This window comes from Narcine bancroftii, chromosome 9 (genome assembly GCF_036971445.1).
Source record: "Narcine bancroftii isolate sNarBan1 chromosome 9, sNarBan1.hap1, whole genome shotgun sequence".
Classification (NCBI taxonomy): Eukaryota; Metazoa; Chordata; class Chondrichthyes; order Torpediniformes; family Narcinidae; genus Narcine; species Narcine bancroftii.
The window spans coordinates 119932858-119952311 of NC_091477.1; the positions used below are offsets into that span (position 1 = coordinate 119932858).

The 19454-nt window shown below is 42.8% G+C and overlaps 1 protein-coding gene across 1 annotated transcript; it reads left to right on the forward strand.

Moving 5' to 3' along the window:
- The first annotated feature begins 1670 nt into the window (after positions 1-1670).
- On the forward strand, positions 1671-9205 carry LOC138742724 (extracellular calcium-sensing receptor-like). The gene is made up of 5 exons (XM_069897512.1): positions 1671-1930; positions 4661-5497; positions 5615-5842; positions 7098-7221; positions 8195-9205. Exons 1-5 carry the CDS (start codon positions 1673-1675, stop codon positions 9097-9099), a joined length of 2352 nt encoding a protein of 783 aa, XP_069753613.1. The 5' UTR covers positions 1671-1672; the 3' UTR covers positions 9100-9205.
- The last annotated feature ends 10249 nt before the right edge of the window (positions 9206-19454 follow it).

Consider the following 19454-nt stretch of genomic DNA (forward strand, 5'->3'; position numbering starts at 1 on the left):
ACGCAGAAAACTGCACATTTTAAAGATCAGCATTGCAGAAATGCGTCACCAGGTGGCAGGAGTTCGAAAGCCAAACTTTGGATTGAGCTATAAAGCGAACAAGGGTTAGATTCTGATAACAATTTCTATATCCTGAATAAAAAGATATCTGAGAAAAACAACCAGTACATTCGGCCCACTTAGAACTCTTAGCCTCTCTTCTGCCGTTCTGCGAAGCGGTCGTTTAATGAAACCGTTAACTCCGTTTCTCTGTCATCAAATAATGAATGCTGTTATCGTCTGGAATTGACCAGCCTAAATTTCATTTTTTATTTTAATGAGTTTAAACATATATTTTCCATTTAGTCTGGTTTTAATGAAACATTAACGAGCACAAAATTCCACCAACCGTGTATGTGTAGCCAGAGAGGAACACAATATTTGTGACCTGCTTATACAAATTGAATCCTTGTAGCCGGTTTAGGTGTCCAAGACTAGAGGGTAGGGGTTTAAGTTGATAGGTTTAAGATGAGAGAATAAAGATCTAGAAAAGACTGGAGGATTAACTTTTCAGAGGTGCCAGGGAAAGGCATCGGGTGGGGTACAATTGTGACATTAAAAGACAGTTGGACAGGTACATGGATAGGAAACGTTCGGAGGGACATTGGCCAAACGCAAGCAAATGGGCCAAACACATAGGCGCATCTTGGTCAGACCTGTGGCTCCACGGGCCTGTGTCCACGCTATACACTCCATGACAAAATGATTCTTTCCATAGTTCTGAAGCAGGAATCTCTTTCGACTGGTCTCATTTCTCACGACTCTGCCGTCAATGTCCTGGTCCAATTCGTTGGATACAGTGTCCCAGGTAGATCAATTTCCTTGAACGCACCGCATTCCCGATGTGTAAAAAACTCTCAGCTTTTTCTTTGTCAATGTTAGTCTTTCCAATCGTTTCCAGAGCTACATTTCTTCTGGTGGACACAACACCGAAAAATGAAGCTGAAGCTGAAAAGACCAGGCATGAATGCAGTGCCACCTATAGGAAGTCCACCGTGAGTAGGATCTACACGATAAAGGGTGGGGGAATTGGCAAGTGCTGTAGATCAGAGCGATTTGAGATTAGAGGAGCATAGTACCTTGAACGTGGTGTCGCAAGTAATTAGGTTGGACAGCAAGGTTTTTTATAGCACATTCACCTTCATCAGCACAGTATTGAGTTAGAATTTGGGAGGTAATTTTGCAGTTGCATAATATGTGGGCGAGGTCCCCCATTTGGAACATTGTGTTCAATTTTGGTCAATGTTGTCAAACTGGAGAAGGTGCAGAGCATAGTTACGAAGGCAGTGTAAGAACTCGTGGCCTTGTGTAAAAGGGAGACGCTGAGAAGGCTGGAGCTTTCTTCCTTCGAGCGCTGGAGAATGAAGGTTGATCTCATAGAGCTATACAAATTCATGACAGGAATAGATCACATGAACACAACTTTGTGTTTTCTCTATTTTCCAGGGCTTCTGTTCGGCCTCTTTATTCCTATGAATCATTCAGTTCCCCATCAGCCTGAATCATAAATTGATCATAAATGTTTTCTTAAAAGAAAATCATTGCAGAGAACTAATCGGCATGTAGTAGAACTCATCTGTGAATGTTTCTGCTCTGCAGTTTTGAATTCCGGTCCTTCCGCTTCATACAGGCCATGATATTTGCCATTGAAGAGATAAACAGCAACCCGGAGCTCCTTCCAAATATCACACTGGGTTACAGGATTTATGATTCGTGCAATCTGCCTCGCTTCTCGGTGAAAGCGGCTTTCGAACTGGCAAATGGACGAGAGACAACATTTCCGCAACATTCTTGCCCCGCGGCCTCATTAGTCCCGGCCATGGTAGCGGAATCGGGGTCGTCGACTTCCCTGGCAGTCGCGGCCTCTATAGCCCCCTTCAAAGTCCCCATGGTAAGAGATCGCAAGCAAATATAATTGACACTTTAGTTTATTTTTAATACTTTCATTTCCTAAATAGTCAAACTGATTAATGGACGTACGCTTTTTCAATCAATTTTAAAATTGCGGACAGAAGATGCAAGACTGCAGATACGGGAATCTGCCACAAAACAGAAAGCTCATGGGGAGAAACGACGGATCCAGCACCATCCAAGGTCCCGCAGAAATTTAGTTTTCTGCATAAATTCCGTGGCCCCGATTACAACCGGGAGCGCTCTGGTTCCTTCTGCTTGAATACATGAGGCTATTTTCCATTAATTTCATTGCAAGATATTAGTTTTCTCGCTGCCACATGATTCAAATGACTATTGTTTCTTTCGTTGTACGATGGTCAACACATTTGCAGAGTTACTTCCAAACGTAAGGAGTTCATTCGGCCCATAATTCACGTGACAGCTGCCGTCGCTCCCCTACCCCATTCCATCATTTTCCTGCATTTCTACAAGGCATTGACTCCCTCATATTTCCTCAACTCCCCTTAGACTCTTCCGTCATTTAAAGTGGTCATTTATAATGACAATTTAAACCACAACCCGTTGTAGGAATGGGGAGGCGGGTGGGGAACTTGAGATATTTGCGTTATTCTAAGTTGAGAAAAGGTAGAGAGGGTACTTGCCTTAATCGGTCATGGCAGCAAGCACACGAAATCAGATGTCATGTTACCGCTGTGTAGGTGGTAAATGAAATACTGATCTAGTTCCGAACTAGGGTTAGGGTTAGGGTGATGTCTTCTTTGGCTTGGCTTCGCGGACGAAGATTTATGGAGGGGGTAAATGTCCACGTCAGCTGCAGGCTCGTTTGTGGCTGACAAGTCCGATGTGGGACAGGCAGACACGGTTGCAGCGGTTGCAGGGGAAAATTGGTGGGTTGGGGTTGGGGGTTGGGTTTTTCCTCCTTTGCCTTTTGTCAGTGAGGTGATGTAATTAAGTTGGAAAGATGCAGAAGATTTTACAGGAACCCTGGAATATTGAGCTGATCCTCCTCCACGGCCCCCGTACCTCAACCAAGTTTCACTAATGGCCACAATTCCAAGTGCCTATCCACGGTCTAAGGTCGCCTGCGTTTCCTTCAATACTCCGTACATTAAAATAAACACACCTCAGAACATTATTCGCACCACGCGCAATCTTTTCATTCCTGGCTTTGTTTGCAATCTTAAAACTTTTTTTTCCACTCCCGCTCCACTATCTGCTCTGGCACTCTAGCTCTCATCTCTCTGTAAATTTAGTTTAATCCCTTCTTACTCCGCCCCCCACCGCCCCCTCTCTCCCCACCGGGACCACCATAACCAAATCTTTCCGTAAATATATTGTAAGGAGAGATAGTGTAGGCAGGGAATAGTTCATGGGTCTGAGAGGTGAACTATAGAAGTTTATAGACCAAGAAGAATATCGATCAACTTGATGGTCACAATCTTTTCTCCAGGGTTGGGGAGTGCAAAACTAGCCCATCTGGGATATAATTTAGGAGGGAAAATTTAAGGGGGCCGTCAGGTGGAACGTTTTTGCACAGAGCGTGTGAAGAAGGAGATGGAGGAGGCGGACACAATGACATAAGGGGCAACATCTTCATCCAAAAAGTGGTCAGAGGGTGCAATGAGTTACCAGATGAATTGATCAATGGAGGCTTCAGTTTTACAGTTAAGAAAAATATGGAGATGGACATGGGTAGAAGGGGTCAGGTGGGCTATGTTCCGGGTGCAGGTTCTTCAGACTAGCACAATAAGCACAGACTAGATGGGCCGATGAACTTGCTTCTTTGACGTCGTTCATCAGATATTTGGACAGGTTCACGAGTAGGAACGGTATAAAGGTTTTGGGGCCAAATGGGGGGACATTAGACAAGCAAATGTCGACGACGTCGTCAGCATTGAGAAGATGAGACAGAGGGACGCGTTCTCATTGCTTTGCTACTGTACATTTCTGAATGTAGATGGAGTCCATTCCTCACGCTGTGTATGATCTTGCATTTAAAAATATAATCGAAGGATCCTGCTGCCTTGCAAACACTTGCGTTTTGCAACACGTTCATTTGTCTACACTCGGAGGACGATGTCCATACCTATTCAACCAGGAAGGAATTTATGAAGCAAGAAGTGGTCCAAAACATATTTTCAAAAGATTTTCAGAGGACGGGAGGGCTTGATTCTCAAGGGGTGGCTGAATAAATTGGGTCGAGTTTTCCCTGGAAGGTAGGAGGCTAAAGAGCGAGCATAAAAAAATGGGAAAAAAATCACGAGCAGCGTAAATAAAGTGAATCGTTCGCCGCCTTTTCCTCGGTGAAAGTGAGAAGGCAAAAATGTAACGGTTTTTAAGTGGGAGGGGTAAAATATAAAAGCATTTACCAAGAGAGATAAATCTCCAGACACAGCGTGTGAACAATATGGAAGGAAGTGACGGGCAAACAGGGAACGTGGGCACCATTGCAACATTAAAAAGAGAGGCAAATCTCCACACAGACCGAATAACATATCAGGGAAGCTGTGAATGTGGGTAGATTTGCAGCAATAAAAAAATGACACGAAGTCAAATTTGGATAGGAAATGGTTGAAGGAATATGAGCTGAAGGCAGGAAAATGAGACAGGATCGGATGGACAACCCGTCTCTCCGAGCGCTCTGGGCGCAAGAGTCTGTTCCTGTGCTGTATCTGATGACATGTTTTCATTGTGTTTGCTTTCGCAGGTGAGCTATTTCGCCACGTGCTCATGCCTCAGCAACAGGCGAGAATTTTCTTCCTTCTTCAGAACGATTCCAAGTGATTACTTCCAAGCAAAAGCGTTGGCTCAGCTTGTCAAGAGATTTGGATGGACCTGGATTGGGACTGTTAGAAGCGATAATGATTACGGTAACTTTGGGATGCAGGCGTTCACAGAAACTATTGAGCACCTTGGAATTTGCATTGCCTTCTCCGAATCCTTCTACAGGACGTATTCGAGGGAACGGTTACTTCACGTTATCCACGTTATACGGACATCCTCCACGAAAATAGTTGTCGCCTTTCTCGCTCAAAGCGACATGGCCATCCTATTGGAAGAAATTGCTCAACAAAACATCTCTGACATCCAGTGGGTGGGCAGTGAGGCGTGGATCGCCACTACGCTTCTCCCTCCCGAGGAGAACAAACGGTTCATTACAGGGGCCATCGGCATCGCCGTGCGTCAAGTGAATATCCCTGAATTCGAGGGTTTTTTAACCCGTGTTCATCCATCCGCTTATCCCGGTAATATTTTGGTGGAAGAATTTTGGGAAAAGACCTTTGGCTGTCGTCTGAAAAGGATGGACAACAGCCCAGGGAGCATAACTTCGGCTATTCAGCCTCCTCAATGCACCGGAAAGGAGAATCTACAAACTGTGTCCAACACCTACACGGACGCATCTCAGCTGAGGGTGACCAACAAAGTCTATGAGGCGACTTACGCCATAGCCCATGCGCTTCACAATATGTTCACTTGTGAAAGCGGCACAGGCCCGTTTGCCAATCGATCTTGCGCCAACACTACACATTTCCAGCCGTGGCAGGTAGGTGACTGACTAACTCTGACCAATAGGTCCAGTCCAGTCCGTTTTTTAATGTTGTCCTTTCAAAGCTCTGGGTGAGTGATGCCATTTTCATTTCTCCGTGTCTCTTTACTGAAGGTTTTGCATTACCTGCAATCGATAGATTTCACAACTAAAGTCGGGGAGAGGGTACATTTCGACGAAAACGGCGACTCCGTGCCGACCTACGACATTGTCAACTGGCAGCTGAATGACGAGGGGAACGCGGTTGTTTTGATCGTTGGACGTTATGACGGATCCGCATCTCCTGAAGAACAGGTCACCATAAATGACGGATCGATTGTTTGGAGCGGCGGTGGCAGCGAGGTAACGAGTCTTAGCCAACAGCTCTATTTTTAACAATTTTGAAGATTCCTGACTACTGAACTGTCTATTCCTTCCTGTAACGAACCAAATGTATTTTGAGATACTATTTATCAGTTAACCTGCTCTATTCAATTTCAACATGAAATTCGGCGTCATTTATTTCCCCCTGCGCCTTGTCCTTTCATAATAAAAAATCTGGGGAAAAAAGGAAATATTCGAGTTACCTCTATTTCACTGATGCAGAGAATTCGAATTACTCCTTGCCGGAGGGGGGGGGGCGGAATTGTCCCTGGTTATCTTCTAAAACGGCTTAAATCATATGATAGATGTTATCACGTCTTCATACTCTAGATTCTGTCACGGACAAAACGATTTTATTTTTGTAGAACAATTCAGTTATCGGTCTTGGACCATGGAATGGGGGGGAGGGGGACGACACAAAAGTGTTAACCGATTCAAGGACAATTTTAGGGAATGTGCAATGAAAGCGAGTACCGTTCAGAAGTTCTTGGACATGTACATGAATGTACAGTATGAATGAGTTGAGGATAGCCTTAAACGACATTTCGGCCCAGACCGAATAACAAGGTGGCGGAAGGGCGTTTTCCTGAGGTGTACTGTTCTCTGCTTCGTACCATAAGAAAACTCCATCGCGTTTTGACGGCGCAGCGACGTCGAGGTAAAGAATTATATATATATCCTCAAAATGAAACAGACATTAGCACAGTGCGATTAAAAATGTTATTCATACTGAGGTAACTTTCCTTTTTCTGTGTCTCCTTATGGAAGGTTTTGCATTACCTGCAATCGGTGTCCAAAGGCAACCACCAGTGCGTGTCAAGGTAGAACATGGACTCTGTCATTCATATAAAATGCAGAGGAGTGTGTCAGCAGTGAGACATCTGATTATACAAAGATCACTGGGAGTAGTTAAACAAGAAATAGACAAGTATCTCATTAGTGGGGGCATTAAGAGATATGGGGGAAAGGCCGGAAATTGGAACTTAGTGTAGATTTACGGAACAGACTCGATGGGCCGAGTGGCCTGGTTCTGTTCCTTTGTCATGTGATCTTGTAGAACAGTTATGGCAACGGCTGATTGGCGTTTGTCCATCCGCCGGGAAGTCCATAACAAGCGTGTTCGGGGAGATCTGCAAAGCAAAGGCTTTTCAAAGCAACCAAGTTATGGAAATTCCCTGCAATATTACTTTGAAGAAAAAAACGACATTAATATGTCCTCGTTCTTTTCCACGAGGTCCCTCGGGCAGTTTGCTCCAACAGTTGTCCACCGGGAACAAGAAAGGCATCTCGCAAGGGGCAACCCATTTGTTGCTTTGATTGCCTCCCCTGCGCCGAGGGCGAGATCAGTAACACCACGGGTAGGTACGAACCGTGTTCCTCTCCGATGTTTTCGGTAGCTCACGACCCTTCCTCCTTTATTTATTTCATTTTTAAAAATTAGACATAGAGCACGGTTACAGGCCATTACGGCCCAACGAATCTACAGCCAATTAACCTACATCCCCAGTACGTTTTGAACGCTGGGAGAAAACCAGAGCCATGGGGGGAAACCCCATGCAGAAACGGAGAAAAAGTGCAACCCCCTCACAGAGAGCGCGGGATTCGAACCCATAGCCCGATCGCTGGCGCTGGAAAGCTTTGGCGTTAACCACTGCACCAACCTTTCCCCGAGCAACGGCTACCAGATTTCCTCCCCTTTCAATTTCTCCTATCACCATTTTATTTTGCCATTAATGTTTTTTTCCTTAGTTCTGAGGAAGAGTCCAAGCTGGAAACTTTGCTGTCCCTTTACTTCCCATTGTGAGTGACATTTGTTTTGAGCCCAGAGGACGCAGAGGACCCCAAAACTCAACAGCAATAGAAATTCACCAAGACAAATGGTCTAATCTCACTTCTCACTCCTCCAAGTTCACTGGTTGCAGGCAATTCTTAGACTGTGTGCAGAATTTAACATTTATGAAGTTCACCAGGCTCCGGTGCTTGAAAGGTAAATGGTTACCACTCAGGAAGGTTCTTGTCCGTTTTCAGAGAGAGGTATGTTGCTCCTTAGACACGCACAACTCACTCATTGTAATCAGCCACTTCAGTGTCTTGCGAATTGAATAGGATGGAATAAGAACTTACAACCTGTCTTCAAAATGGTTTTTTTTTTCCACAAGTTTGCCAGCTTGTCCTGTTCTAGTCCCAGTTGGCTGCTGTACCTGCAGAACTGAAAGATAGCTTTTATTTTCCAAATTCAATCTGTCTCTTGGGCCTCGTAATAGATATTCTTTCTTTCAGATCTTAGCAGGCGTCCTTTCATTAAATTGAATTTCCTTTTCTTCCATCGAGATTCCATTGGCTGCATGAGATGCCCCGACGATTCCTGGTCCAATTCGCGGCAGGATCAATGCATTCCAAAGCAGATTGACTTCCTTTCATTTACGGAGGTTATGGGGATCGTTCTGACCACGTTGGCCTTGGTCGGATTTGGCACCGCTGCTATACTAGGTGCTATTTTTTTACTTTACAAAGACACTCCGATCGTCAAAGCCAACAATTCGGAACTCAGCTTCCTCCTTATCGTCGCCCTGGCCCTTTGCTTCCTCTGTTCAATTGCATTCATTGGTGAACCCACTGCATGGTCTTGCATGTTGCGCCACACATTGTTCGGTATCAGTTTTGTCCTCTGCCTTTCCTGTGTTTTGGGAAAAACTATTGTTGTGGTCCTGGCATTTCAGGCAAAGCTCCCCAGCGACAACGTGACCAGATGGTTTGGTCCTGTTCAACAACGTCTGACTGTCTGTCTTCTTACTCTAGTACAGTGCTTGATATGCACCGTCTGGCTGATCAAATCACCGCCCCTTCCTGTCAAAAACATGGAATTATTTAAAGATGTGACCCTCCTGGAATGTGACGTAGGATCTGATGTTGCATTTTATTGTGTCCTCGGTTACATTGCCTGTCTGTCATTGGTTAGCGTTATGGTCGCATTTCTAGCGCGAAATTTGCCGGATAATTTCAACGAGGCCAAATACATCACATTCAGTATGCTCATATTCTGCGCCGTCTGGATATCTTTCTTTCCAGCCTATATCAGTTCTCCCGGGAAATTCACCGTGGCCGTGGAAGTCTTCGCTATCTTGGCGTCCAGTTTTGGTTTGCTTTTCTGTATTTTTGCCCCGAAATGTTACATCATATTGTTCAAGCCGGAGAGAAATACAAAGAAACATTTAATGGGTAAAGTGGCTTCCTAAGAACGTTCGGTCACTTGTAAAGTCGTTTTTTTAGTCATTTTGGTGTCATTATTCAAAGTCAATGCCCTCGATTATATTATCAATGGACTTTAAATGTTTTCCAGTTTTTGCTGAACAATAAATATTTTCATTCAGTCCCACTGTTGATACATCGTTTATTTATGAATGGTGCAGAAATTATTATGAGATAATAATATTCCCAAATACTGACTGGCACCTGTTTACTGCAAAAGGAGTAGCTGTGGCAGAATTTGTCAGATGTATCAAATAAGTATTTCTGAAACAGTAAGTGGACCAGCCGATGAGAAGCGAGGCGGTACTGGATCTAGAACCTGTTAATGAACTTGTTCAAGTTATAGACCTCTCGTGGGGAAACATTTTGGTAACTTCCTGAGGTTTAGCATAGCTATGGACATGGAAAAAAACAGGCAAATTAATATAAAGTTTTTAATTGCGGAGGGGCTCATTACGAAGGTATCAGGGAGGAACCCGGGCGAGTAAATTAGGGGCAGATGTTCTTAAGACAAAGCATAGAGGTAATATGGAGGATGCTATGGATCACGGGCGGGATCCCACATAACTTTGTCCTACTGAGGCAGGAAATATGTGATCGGAAAAGGGAACTGTGGTTGACAAAACAGATGAGGCAGCTATTTTAGTGGCCGAGAATATATTAAATTTAGGAAGCAGAAAACAGGAAGAACTGATAAGTAACCAGGTCGGAACTTAAAAATTGGACTTGGGAGAGCTAAAAGGGGACAATGCAAGTCCTTGGCAAGTAGGATTAAGGACGTCTCTAAGCACTGTAGAAAGATAAGGAAGTTATGTTTCACCTAAGTGAAGGATGAGGAGTTGCTTAAGGATAGAGGAGGTCAGGTGCCTGGAGGCTGACGAATTTGGGGGAAGAGTGAGGTACAAACAAAATTCTCAGTATTCACAAGAGAATAGGACTTTCATCAAGGTGAGGTTAGAATAGAACTTGCTTTTGTGTTGAACCTTGTTGAGTTTAAGAAACAGGAGAAACATTAGAATTAGTAAGTCTCCGCGATTGGATGAAACACACCCCAAGTTGCTATGGGAAGGGAAGGAAGAAGTTGCTTGGGGACTACCATCTTCCTTGGCCAGAGGCTGGTGCCGGAGGGTTGGAGAATGGCAAATGTGGTCATCATGTTAAAAATAAATGTAATAGGGAGATTAGTATGAAAGACATGATTTACGAGCATTGAGAAAAGTATAGTCTGTTCTGGTATAGTCAGAATGGCTTTATAAAGGGAAGGTCGTACCTCAGGCGCCAAATTGAGTATTTTAAGGAGGCAACAAAAGAGATTGCTGAAGGTAGCACGGTAGATGTTGTGGGAAAAAGTCCACCGTGAGAGAATGGTTCAGAAAGTCATGAGGTATGGGATCCATTAAAGGTTGGGTGTGTTACCTCCTGTTTGATTTTTTTTCTAAATGACCTGGACGAAGATGTAGAGGAAAGGGTTAGTAAGCCAGACTATCCATTATACCACCAACCTTCGGGTCATCCGCAAGTTTACAAACCCACCTTTCCACTTCCTCATCCAGGTCATTTAAAAAAAAGGTTCACAAGGACGAGGGGTCCCAGAACGGATCCCTGCGGAACGCGACTGGTCTCGGAGCTGCATGCAGAATATAAAACATCACAACAACCGTCTGACTTCTCTGGACAACCTAATTCTGTCCCCAATGGTGATAATTGGCCTTTTGTGGAACATTAAAATTTATGACCCAAAGGCAAAAATGAAAGCTATTTCAAGAAGCAAATGGAAAATATGAAAATGATGGTTTTGATGCTGATTTGGCTACTCGTACAATACAGAGGGTAGTAGTGGGCTGGATGTTAGTGACTCGTGGTGTTCTGTGGTGTTTATGTTGGGACCCTCGCTTAGTGTGACATCTGTAAATAACTTGGATGTATAAATGTTTGTAAATGACATTAAGATTTGTGCGTTTGTGTATATCGCAAAGGGATATTACAAAATAAAACAGGGTACAGATTGGATACATATATAGGCTGATACATGACAGATGGCGTTTCATCCGAACAATTCTGAGGTGTTGCGCCTTGGAGGTTTAATCCTGGAGAGTGTTTTCAGATCATGGAAGGCTAGATAGTGAGAAACATTGATGTGAGATTAATCTGGGGTTAAGGTTCATAACTACTTGAAAATTGTTCCACAGCTAGATAAGGTGATAACAAAGGTGTATAAATGTTTGCCTTCAATTGGACACAGCACTGTAGAAAGATAAGGAAGTTATGTTTCACCTAAGTGAAAGTTTTGCCGTACTTCCAGTACTCTGTGTTGGCTTCCTCCGAATTATGCGTCTCATAATCTGAAACACCTCTGTTAAGTCGCTTCTGATCCTCCGTTGCTCCACAATTTCCTTGCTCACTCAACTTTCCTTCAGAAGACATGTTTACCAATCGAGCTAACATCCTCCATAATAACGAAGTTACCAGAACTAAATGCAATGGCGGACTAACCCGAATACCCAGAGCATCTGCTATAGCTCACGACTCTTAAACTCAATCCCCGAGCAATGAAGGTCATCACACACACCGTCAATCTGTGCGGCATCCTTGTGGAATCTCTGACTGGACTTTTACCCCAACATTCCTCTGCTCTTCACACTGCTGTGATTCCTTCCATAAATCATCTACATCCTTCCATCTCGATCGATCTAAGGGTATATTTCATATAGTTCTGCATTGAACAATTCTGCTACTTTTCTGCTCAAACTCCACACCCTCTCTCTATAACTTTGTAAACTACCACAACCTTCTAGACTATTCACAACCCTTCCAACCTTCCTGTAATCCGTAATCTACTAACCTAACCTTTCACTTCCATATCAAAGTCAGATAAATCACAACTATAAAACATTGGAATGGTGGAAGCGGGTCTAATAACGTCTATAAGAAGTAAAGATAGGTATCCGACGTTTAGGGTACCAGAAATCTCCGTCCGGAATTTCACGGATTTCCAGGCTGCATTTATTCCATCTGCCATGATCTACATTTTCCAAACGTTATTAATGATTTTTGAGATCAATATAGAACATTGCCCGTTCATTACTTCGTTTAGAATTTTACGCGAGGCAGATGTACTTCTTACTGCAACTCAGGAGACAGTTTTAGCCTTTACACGCTGATAGCCAGACGAGCAATTTTATTTCAAAGGAAAGATGACTCTTCACCCACCCATACACAGGATGCAATGTCCTATTTAAGTTTGGAGAAAATTATATACAGCATTAAAGATACAAAATTTCAGTTCCTAAAGATGTGGGGCCCATTCATAGAATATCCTTATAATTGGAAGAAATAATAATTTTGAATGTTCCGGAAGTTATCTGTCGGATGTCTGGAGATCGCTATCCGATCCACAATTTCCCCTTTTTTTTCTTTACCTTGATTAGAGGGAGGGGTAGATTAGATATAGTTTTTAGGGGTTTTTTTGCTTTCTTTTTTTTATCTTATTTAGATTAACTTGGTAAATATGTGTTTTACATGATGGTCATAGATAAATTCAATACCTTGTTTCTCAGGTGGATCAAAGAAATGTCTAATGTAGTTCCATCCATTTCGTTTGTAACTTGTTACGTGGTTTCGTTAAAATTTTGTTTGTACATTTATAAGATCAAATCAATATCAATATTTTTTTAAAAAGAAAGGAAGAGATTCCCGTGCTCCTTGCCAAATATCACACTAGGTTACAGGATTTATGATTCGTGCTTCGCATCTCGGTGAAAGCGGATTTTGAAATGATAAACTGACAAGAGTGACATTACCGCACCAGTCCTGTATCCCGGCCTCATTAATCCCAGCCATAGTGGCGGATTCCGGATTTTAGCAATCGGTGGCGGTCGCGGCATCCATGGTTCCCTTGGTAGAATATTTTGGTAGAATTCTCATCTTAGTTATGTCCTAAATGATCATAAACGATTCTCAGACGTTTCATTATGAAAACGTGTGGTTGAAAGAGACGTAAATAATATTGTATACCTTGGAATCGAGAGCCAAATAATCCACTGCCCAACTGAAGGGGTCAGGCGGCGTCTAATTTCAGCAGATTTTGCATAAAATACGCAGCGCTGGGAACAAATATATAAGACTGTAAACAGAGGATTGAAAACCAGGCGAATCGACCCAAGGAATCCGCTCCATTATTAATCATGGCTGGTCCCCTCGCTCTTTCCTGCCAAGAAGCTCCCCCAGCCCACTCCACCTTTTAGGATCATGTTTATTTACTATCATGTTTATTCATCCTATCTATGAATCCATAATATTTTTAAACCCTGCATAGTACCTCCCTCAACCACTTCCTCAGACTGCCTTTTCCACATAATCACGCGTGATGATGTTACACCCGGGTATCTAATGGAATCTCTGCACTTCGCCTCATCTTATGTCTATCTGGTTACTGATTTCCCGAGGCTGGGCAACCGAACCAGTGCGTTCACAGATTTATTCCTCCCATATTCGCAAACCTTTGTGCGATGTCTCCTCATCTTCCTCTATTGCAAGAAATAAAGACCTAACCTGCTCAATCTATCCCCGAAGCTCAGCCCCCGAGTCCTAGCAACATCCTCGTAAATCTTCTATGCACAGTGGCTGGTTCCACATGTTTTATATTGTGGTGAAGAAAATGTGAAAGAGGTTGTCTGGAAGAGGGACAAAATTAATCTTCAAAGGCGGAGGACAGATGCTTCGGACGAACGGACCTCGTGTGTTGACACTTCATTTTTGCTCCAGCGGTTACGGTCATCTTTAAACGCATGCCGCTACTTTTGGACTACCTGCCCTGGGGAAACTTCTGTGACCATCCACTCTATCTACGTCATATTTGGATACATATTGGTCACGTCTAAGACCTTTGCATCGCAACCTACCTTCTTTGCACCCTTTCCAGTATAATAACATCCTTCCATTCACTGTGCGTGAACGTTAGAAAGAGGAAAGAAGTAATAATTATATTGGCCCAAGTGTATAGATCCCCACATATCCATTGGGACTCTGAGTAACGGATAAATGGACGGATTCTGGAGATATCACAGAGTTGTTATTGGAGGCTTCAAACACCCAAATATTGGCATCCACCTCCTTTCTACAAGAGGGATAGAAGGGGCAGAATTTGGCAGATTCCTGACACTGAAAGTGGACTAGTCGGCTAGAGGAGAGGCCTTAGTAGATCTACTACTGGGGAATGAACCTGATCACGTGACACACTTCTTGTAGAGAAAATTTTCTATGAGAGTGACCACAGCTCCCTAAGCTATTGACAAGGAAAAAGAAAAAACATACAAAACTTAAATTGTTTAATTAAGGAAGAGATAATTACGAAGGGATGAGGCAAAACCTCGGCAAAGTAAATTGGAGAAAGATGTAATCGGGAGAACGCATGGAGGTAATGTAGATAATATGTGACCTCTGGGAGGGGGGGTCTGTACAGGTTATTCCCACGGAGACAGGGAAAAATTTACACAACCTGCCATACATAAGGTATGGAAGCAGAAAATCGGAAGAACTCGTGAGAATTATATGGTAGCCAGGACGAACTTAAGAAAAAGTGGATCTAACAGGGGACATGAAAAGGCCTTGGCCAAGTAGAATTAACGAAACCTCTAAGGCGTTCTACGTGAACATAAGGATGACGAGAGTGAGGTAGGGCCACTTAAGGATAATGTTTCAAAAGGCATCAATCATCCCGGTGCCCAAGAGGAGTAGTGTGATCTGCCTCAACGACTACCGCCTAGTAGCACTAACTTCTACTGTGATAAAATCGTTGAGACGCTAGTACCTCAGCAACATTCTGAACTTAGTGCAATTCTCCTATGTTCACAATCGCTGCACAACTAATGCAATATCCCTGGCTCTCCACTTAGCTCTGGTTCACCTCGAAAACAACAATTCATACATCCGGCTGCTCTTCATCGACTACAGCTCGGCCTTGAAAACCATTATTCCCTAGGTGGTGGACAAGAACCCACAAACTCTAGACCTCTATACCCGGCTCTGCAACTTTCTCATCAGAAGATCACTGTCAGGACTAATTGGAAACAACATCTCCACCTCACTGATTACCAATGCAGGTGCACCCTGCTTAGTCCACTGCTCTATTCATTATGCACGCATGACTGTGTGGCCAGGGACAATTCCAATGTCATCTACATGTTTTCTGATAACAATATGTTGACGGCAGAATCACAAATGGCAATCAGGAATGGTGTAACAACAAGAGCCTTACGCTAAACGTCAGCAAATCCAAGGAGATGATTGTAGATTTCAGGAGGAAGTCGGGGGATATGATCCAGAGCTCATCCACTGCTGAGTAATGAATAGGGCCAAGAATATCAAATTCTGGTTCTTGTAACTTATGCCTTCTATACCACAGAGTCAATCTGCGCATCTTCATTGAGGGCCCTATAGACTCCAACTCGAAGATCCCTCTGATTCTCCACATTAAAAGAGTCTTATCAAAATAAACCACTTCACACTTATCTGGGTTGAACTTCCACTTCTCAGCCCAGTTTTGCATCCTTTCAATGTCCCACTCTAACTTCTGACACTATATTATTCGCAACACCTCCAAACTTTATGTATCAGCAAACTTATTAACCTTTCCCTCCACTTCCTCGTCCAGGTCATTTATAAAATTCTCAAAGCATAAGGCTCCATGACCAATCCCTGAGATACACCACTGGGCACCGACCACCATGAAGAATATGACCTGTGGGCAAGCCAGTTCTGGATCCACAAAGCAATGTTCCCTTGGATCCCCTGCCTCCTTACTTTCTCAATAAGTCTTGCATGGGGTGTCTTATCAAATGCCTTGCAGAAACCCATATACACTACAACTTCTGCTCTTCCTTCATCAATGTGTTTAATCGCATCATCATAAAATGTTGTAAGTGGTAACCATTTGCCTATTAAGCACCAAAGATTTATGAATTTTATTAATGCTAACTTCTGTGCACAGTACAAGAATTGCCTGCAACTAGTGAGATTGGACTGTGATCCAAAACAATTTTGTAAGCATATGTAATTCCATTACACACACCTGCACTTAGTATTAAAGGGGGGATTAAGTAGGTTAAGTAAGTTACAAAAATGAGGAGTCACAAAAATGGTGCCAATTACGTAGTAATTTCTTCATGCCTTGAGATATACTTCGTCATGCCTGGGGATTTATCCACCTGAACACAAGAACAGTAAGAATATCATCACATCCCCCTTTGACATGTGGACGTGTTTCAAGCCATCACATTAATTTCCCGAATTCCCAAACTCCCATGACCTTTTCCATGGAAAATTAAAAGACAAACATTCATTTAAGATCTCGCCTGTCTCAATTTCCACTTCATTGGGATGATCGAGGTTGATTCTTGTTGTTTTCTTAGCAACCTTTTCCCGCCAATATTCGTATGGAATCCCACACGATTGTCTTGTACATTATCTGCCAAGGCAATCTGATGTCCTTTCTTCCATACGAATTTCCCTTTGAGATATAATCCCATATCGTTTATACTTTAACTCTGGGCAGGGATTGCCTGATCACAGATGCCTTCGTCTGGCATATTCCTCCTTCTGTTTCCTAACAAGGCCCTTGTTATCGCTTATCAGTCATGATTCCCTGATACTGTCAGCGTACCCCTTCCCTAAATTCTCCCTTAATCGCACTCAAATGTCTTTAATTTGTTGCACATTAGTTAACCTGCAAACAGCCGCTCCGTCAACATTTGCAGGGGCCTCTTTCATGCCATCAAACTTAGCCATGCCCAGATTAGAATGCAATTTTGTGGGCCAGTCTTATCGTTTTCCAAAACTACTTTAAAACCAATAATTATGATCACGAAATCATTATTGATTTCACTGAATAGTTATTTCATCGTTGAAAAAAAAGATATATATTCATATCCTATATCTTCTCTTCTTCTTTGGCTTGGCTTCGCGGACGAAGATTTATGGAGGGGGTAAAAAGTCCACGTCAGCTGCAGGCTCGTTTGTGGCTGACAAGTCCGATGCGGGACAGGCAGACACGATTGCAGCGGTTGCAAGGGAAAATTGGTTGGTTGGGGTTGGGTGTTGGGTTTTTCCTCCTTTGCCTTTTGTCAGTGAGGTGGGCTCTGCGCTCTTCTTCAAAGGAGGTTGCTGCCCGCAAAACTGTGAGGCGCCAAGATCCACGGTTTGAGGCGTTATCAGCCCACTGGCGGTGGTCAATGTTCCTATATAGAATTGCATGAAAATGCACAACTTGATTATCCACACCCCGCGGTACCCTCCCCCCCCCCCCTCCTCCCCCGTCCGAAGCATTAACCGGATCGCCGATATCCAATGTCTCCTTTAAATGTAACGTTAAATAGCATTGGAAATCAATCTTCAAATTTGTCTATTACAACGCCGCCATGTGTGACCGATCAGACAACGATGATATCGAATACAGGAAAGAGTTTGAAGATATAGTGACAAGATAGCAACGTCTCACTTGCCGTCGATAAGATGAGGGGGGTGGTCATTCACTTCGAGAGAGGTGGCAAAGTGCATACCCCTGTCCACATTAATGGGTCAAAATGGAAGCTGGCATATTGCTATAACTGTTCTTTTCCACAAATAGCAAAGCCTTCATGTATTTCCTATTTGCGCGTACGTTCAGCGTGACATGGTTAATTACGTTCCTTTGTCTCTCATACAAATTAGATGGAAACCGTTCTCCTCCCTCCGGTGAGTCACTTCTTTCACCAGGGAAAGAGAATTTGCTCGTCCAAGCAAGACACACAATATAAAACTCCACGGCGCTGTGTGGCAAAACGACATTAAATATGTGCCACATTTTGCTTTGGGGGTTCTTGTTTGCTGTTACTCCCCCCACTCTCATTACTGAGAACCTGCTATGTCAAATCAGGGAAACGTTTGATTTATTCAGTTTGTCGAATGACGGAGACATCAACATCGGGGGAATATTTGGTCTTCATTCCCATGCGGTGAGATCTGAACTTTCATTTGAATCCAAACCGAGAAATATGGAATGCGAAAGGTGAGTTTAGTGAACTGATTGATGTGTTAACCACTTTCAAAATAACGGAAATCTAATTTGCATTCCTCTTCTTCCCAAAATGATGGGTCTTCCACCTAAAATTTGACTTTTTCACAAACTTTGCCCAACATGTTTCGTATTTTCTGTTTCTTTTCTTAAATTGGTTCGTGTGAGAAGGGGATGCGTGAAACTTGGTATAATGACCGCCTGAATGTTTGCATCTCACTCTAAAGCACATCTCTCAAGTTGTTGTCACACATCAACTTCAATATGGACATGAATCTATCCTCAACTCTGTAGAGATCGGTGTCACTAACGGCTCTGGAGGCCGTCACTGGGTGGATTTAGAGCAGAGATTGCTATCTTCTTGTGAGAAAGGTGTCAAGTCTTTGGGGAGAGGGCAGGAACATAGGGTTGAAAGGAAGAATTCATTATCCAAGATTAGAACGGCGTAGCAAAATCGATTGCCCAAATTGCTTCATTTTGCTCTATCTGTATAGATTTCTCATAGACTTGTGTCTATGAATTCTACCAAAACATGAATATTTTTGGCTATATTTATGGTAATGAATAAGGGAAGGAAAGATACTCTGGTTATGCTTGAAATATACATTTTGTCGGAGTAATCCTCAGCAGAGATCATAAACAGAACAATGCGTTGACACGTTGACAATGTTCTCCTTGAAATTGCAGAAGTTTTGTAGTATTTATATCATTAATATGCGAGATTAGTTGTACAAGCCAACATTTTAAAAGAAGAAAAACCAATCCGCAATTAATTGATTAAAAAATACATAAAATGCTCACCTTTCACTTGTTTCAGGAAAGGAAATAATTTTTGTTTATCAAGCACTAAATGAAAATAGTTCCGGCACTACCGCCCAGTATTGACGGTTCTAAAAATTATTTTCCAGTCATCAAACAATCCAATTGGGTTTTATTTTGTATAATTAAGATTTGAGTAATAAGTTTTAACTCCAACTAAGTGAAGAAACGTATTTTATTACATATGCGTTGACTGAACAGCGAGGCAACGCATATGAAAGGGCCATCATACTGAGAACAAATGCAATAAATACCCAGGAATAGTTGCTGGAAAACTGATCTTAAAACAATAATACTGCAAACGTGGACCTTTATTTTTCTCTCTTCCCTAGTGGTGGTGAAGAGTATTCGAAATGAATGCTCAATATTTCTCATTCAACGAGCGCCCTTATTATTGGAGCGTAATTGATAAATATCGTTTTAACTGCAGTTTCCGATACTTATATTAATTCTATATTGATGTTAAAAAAAACA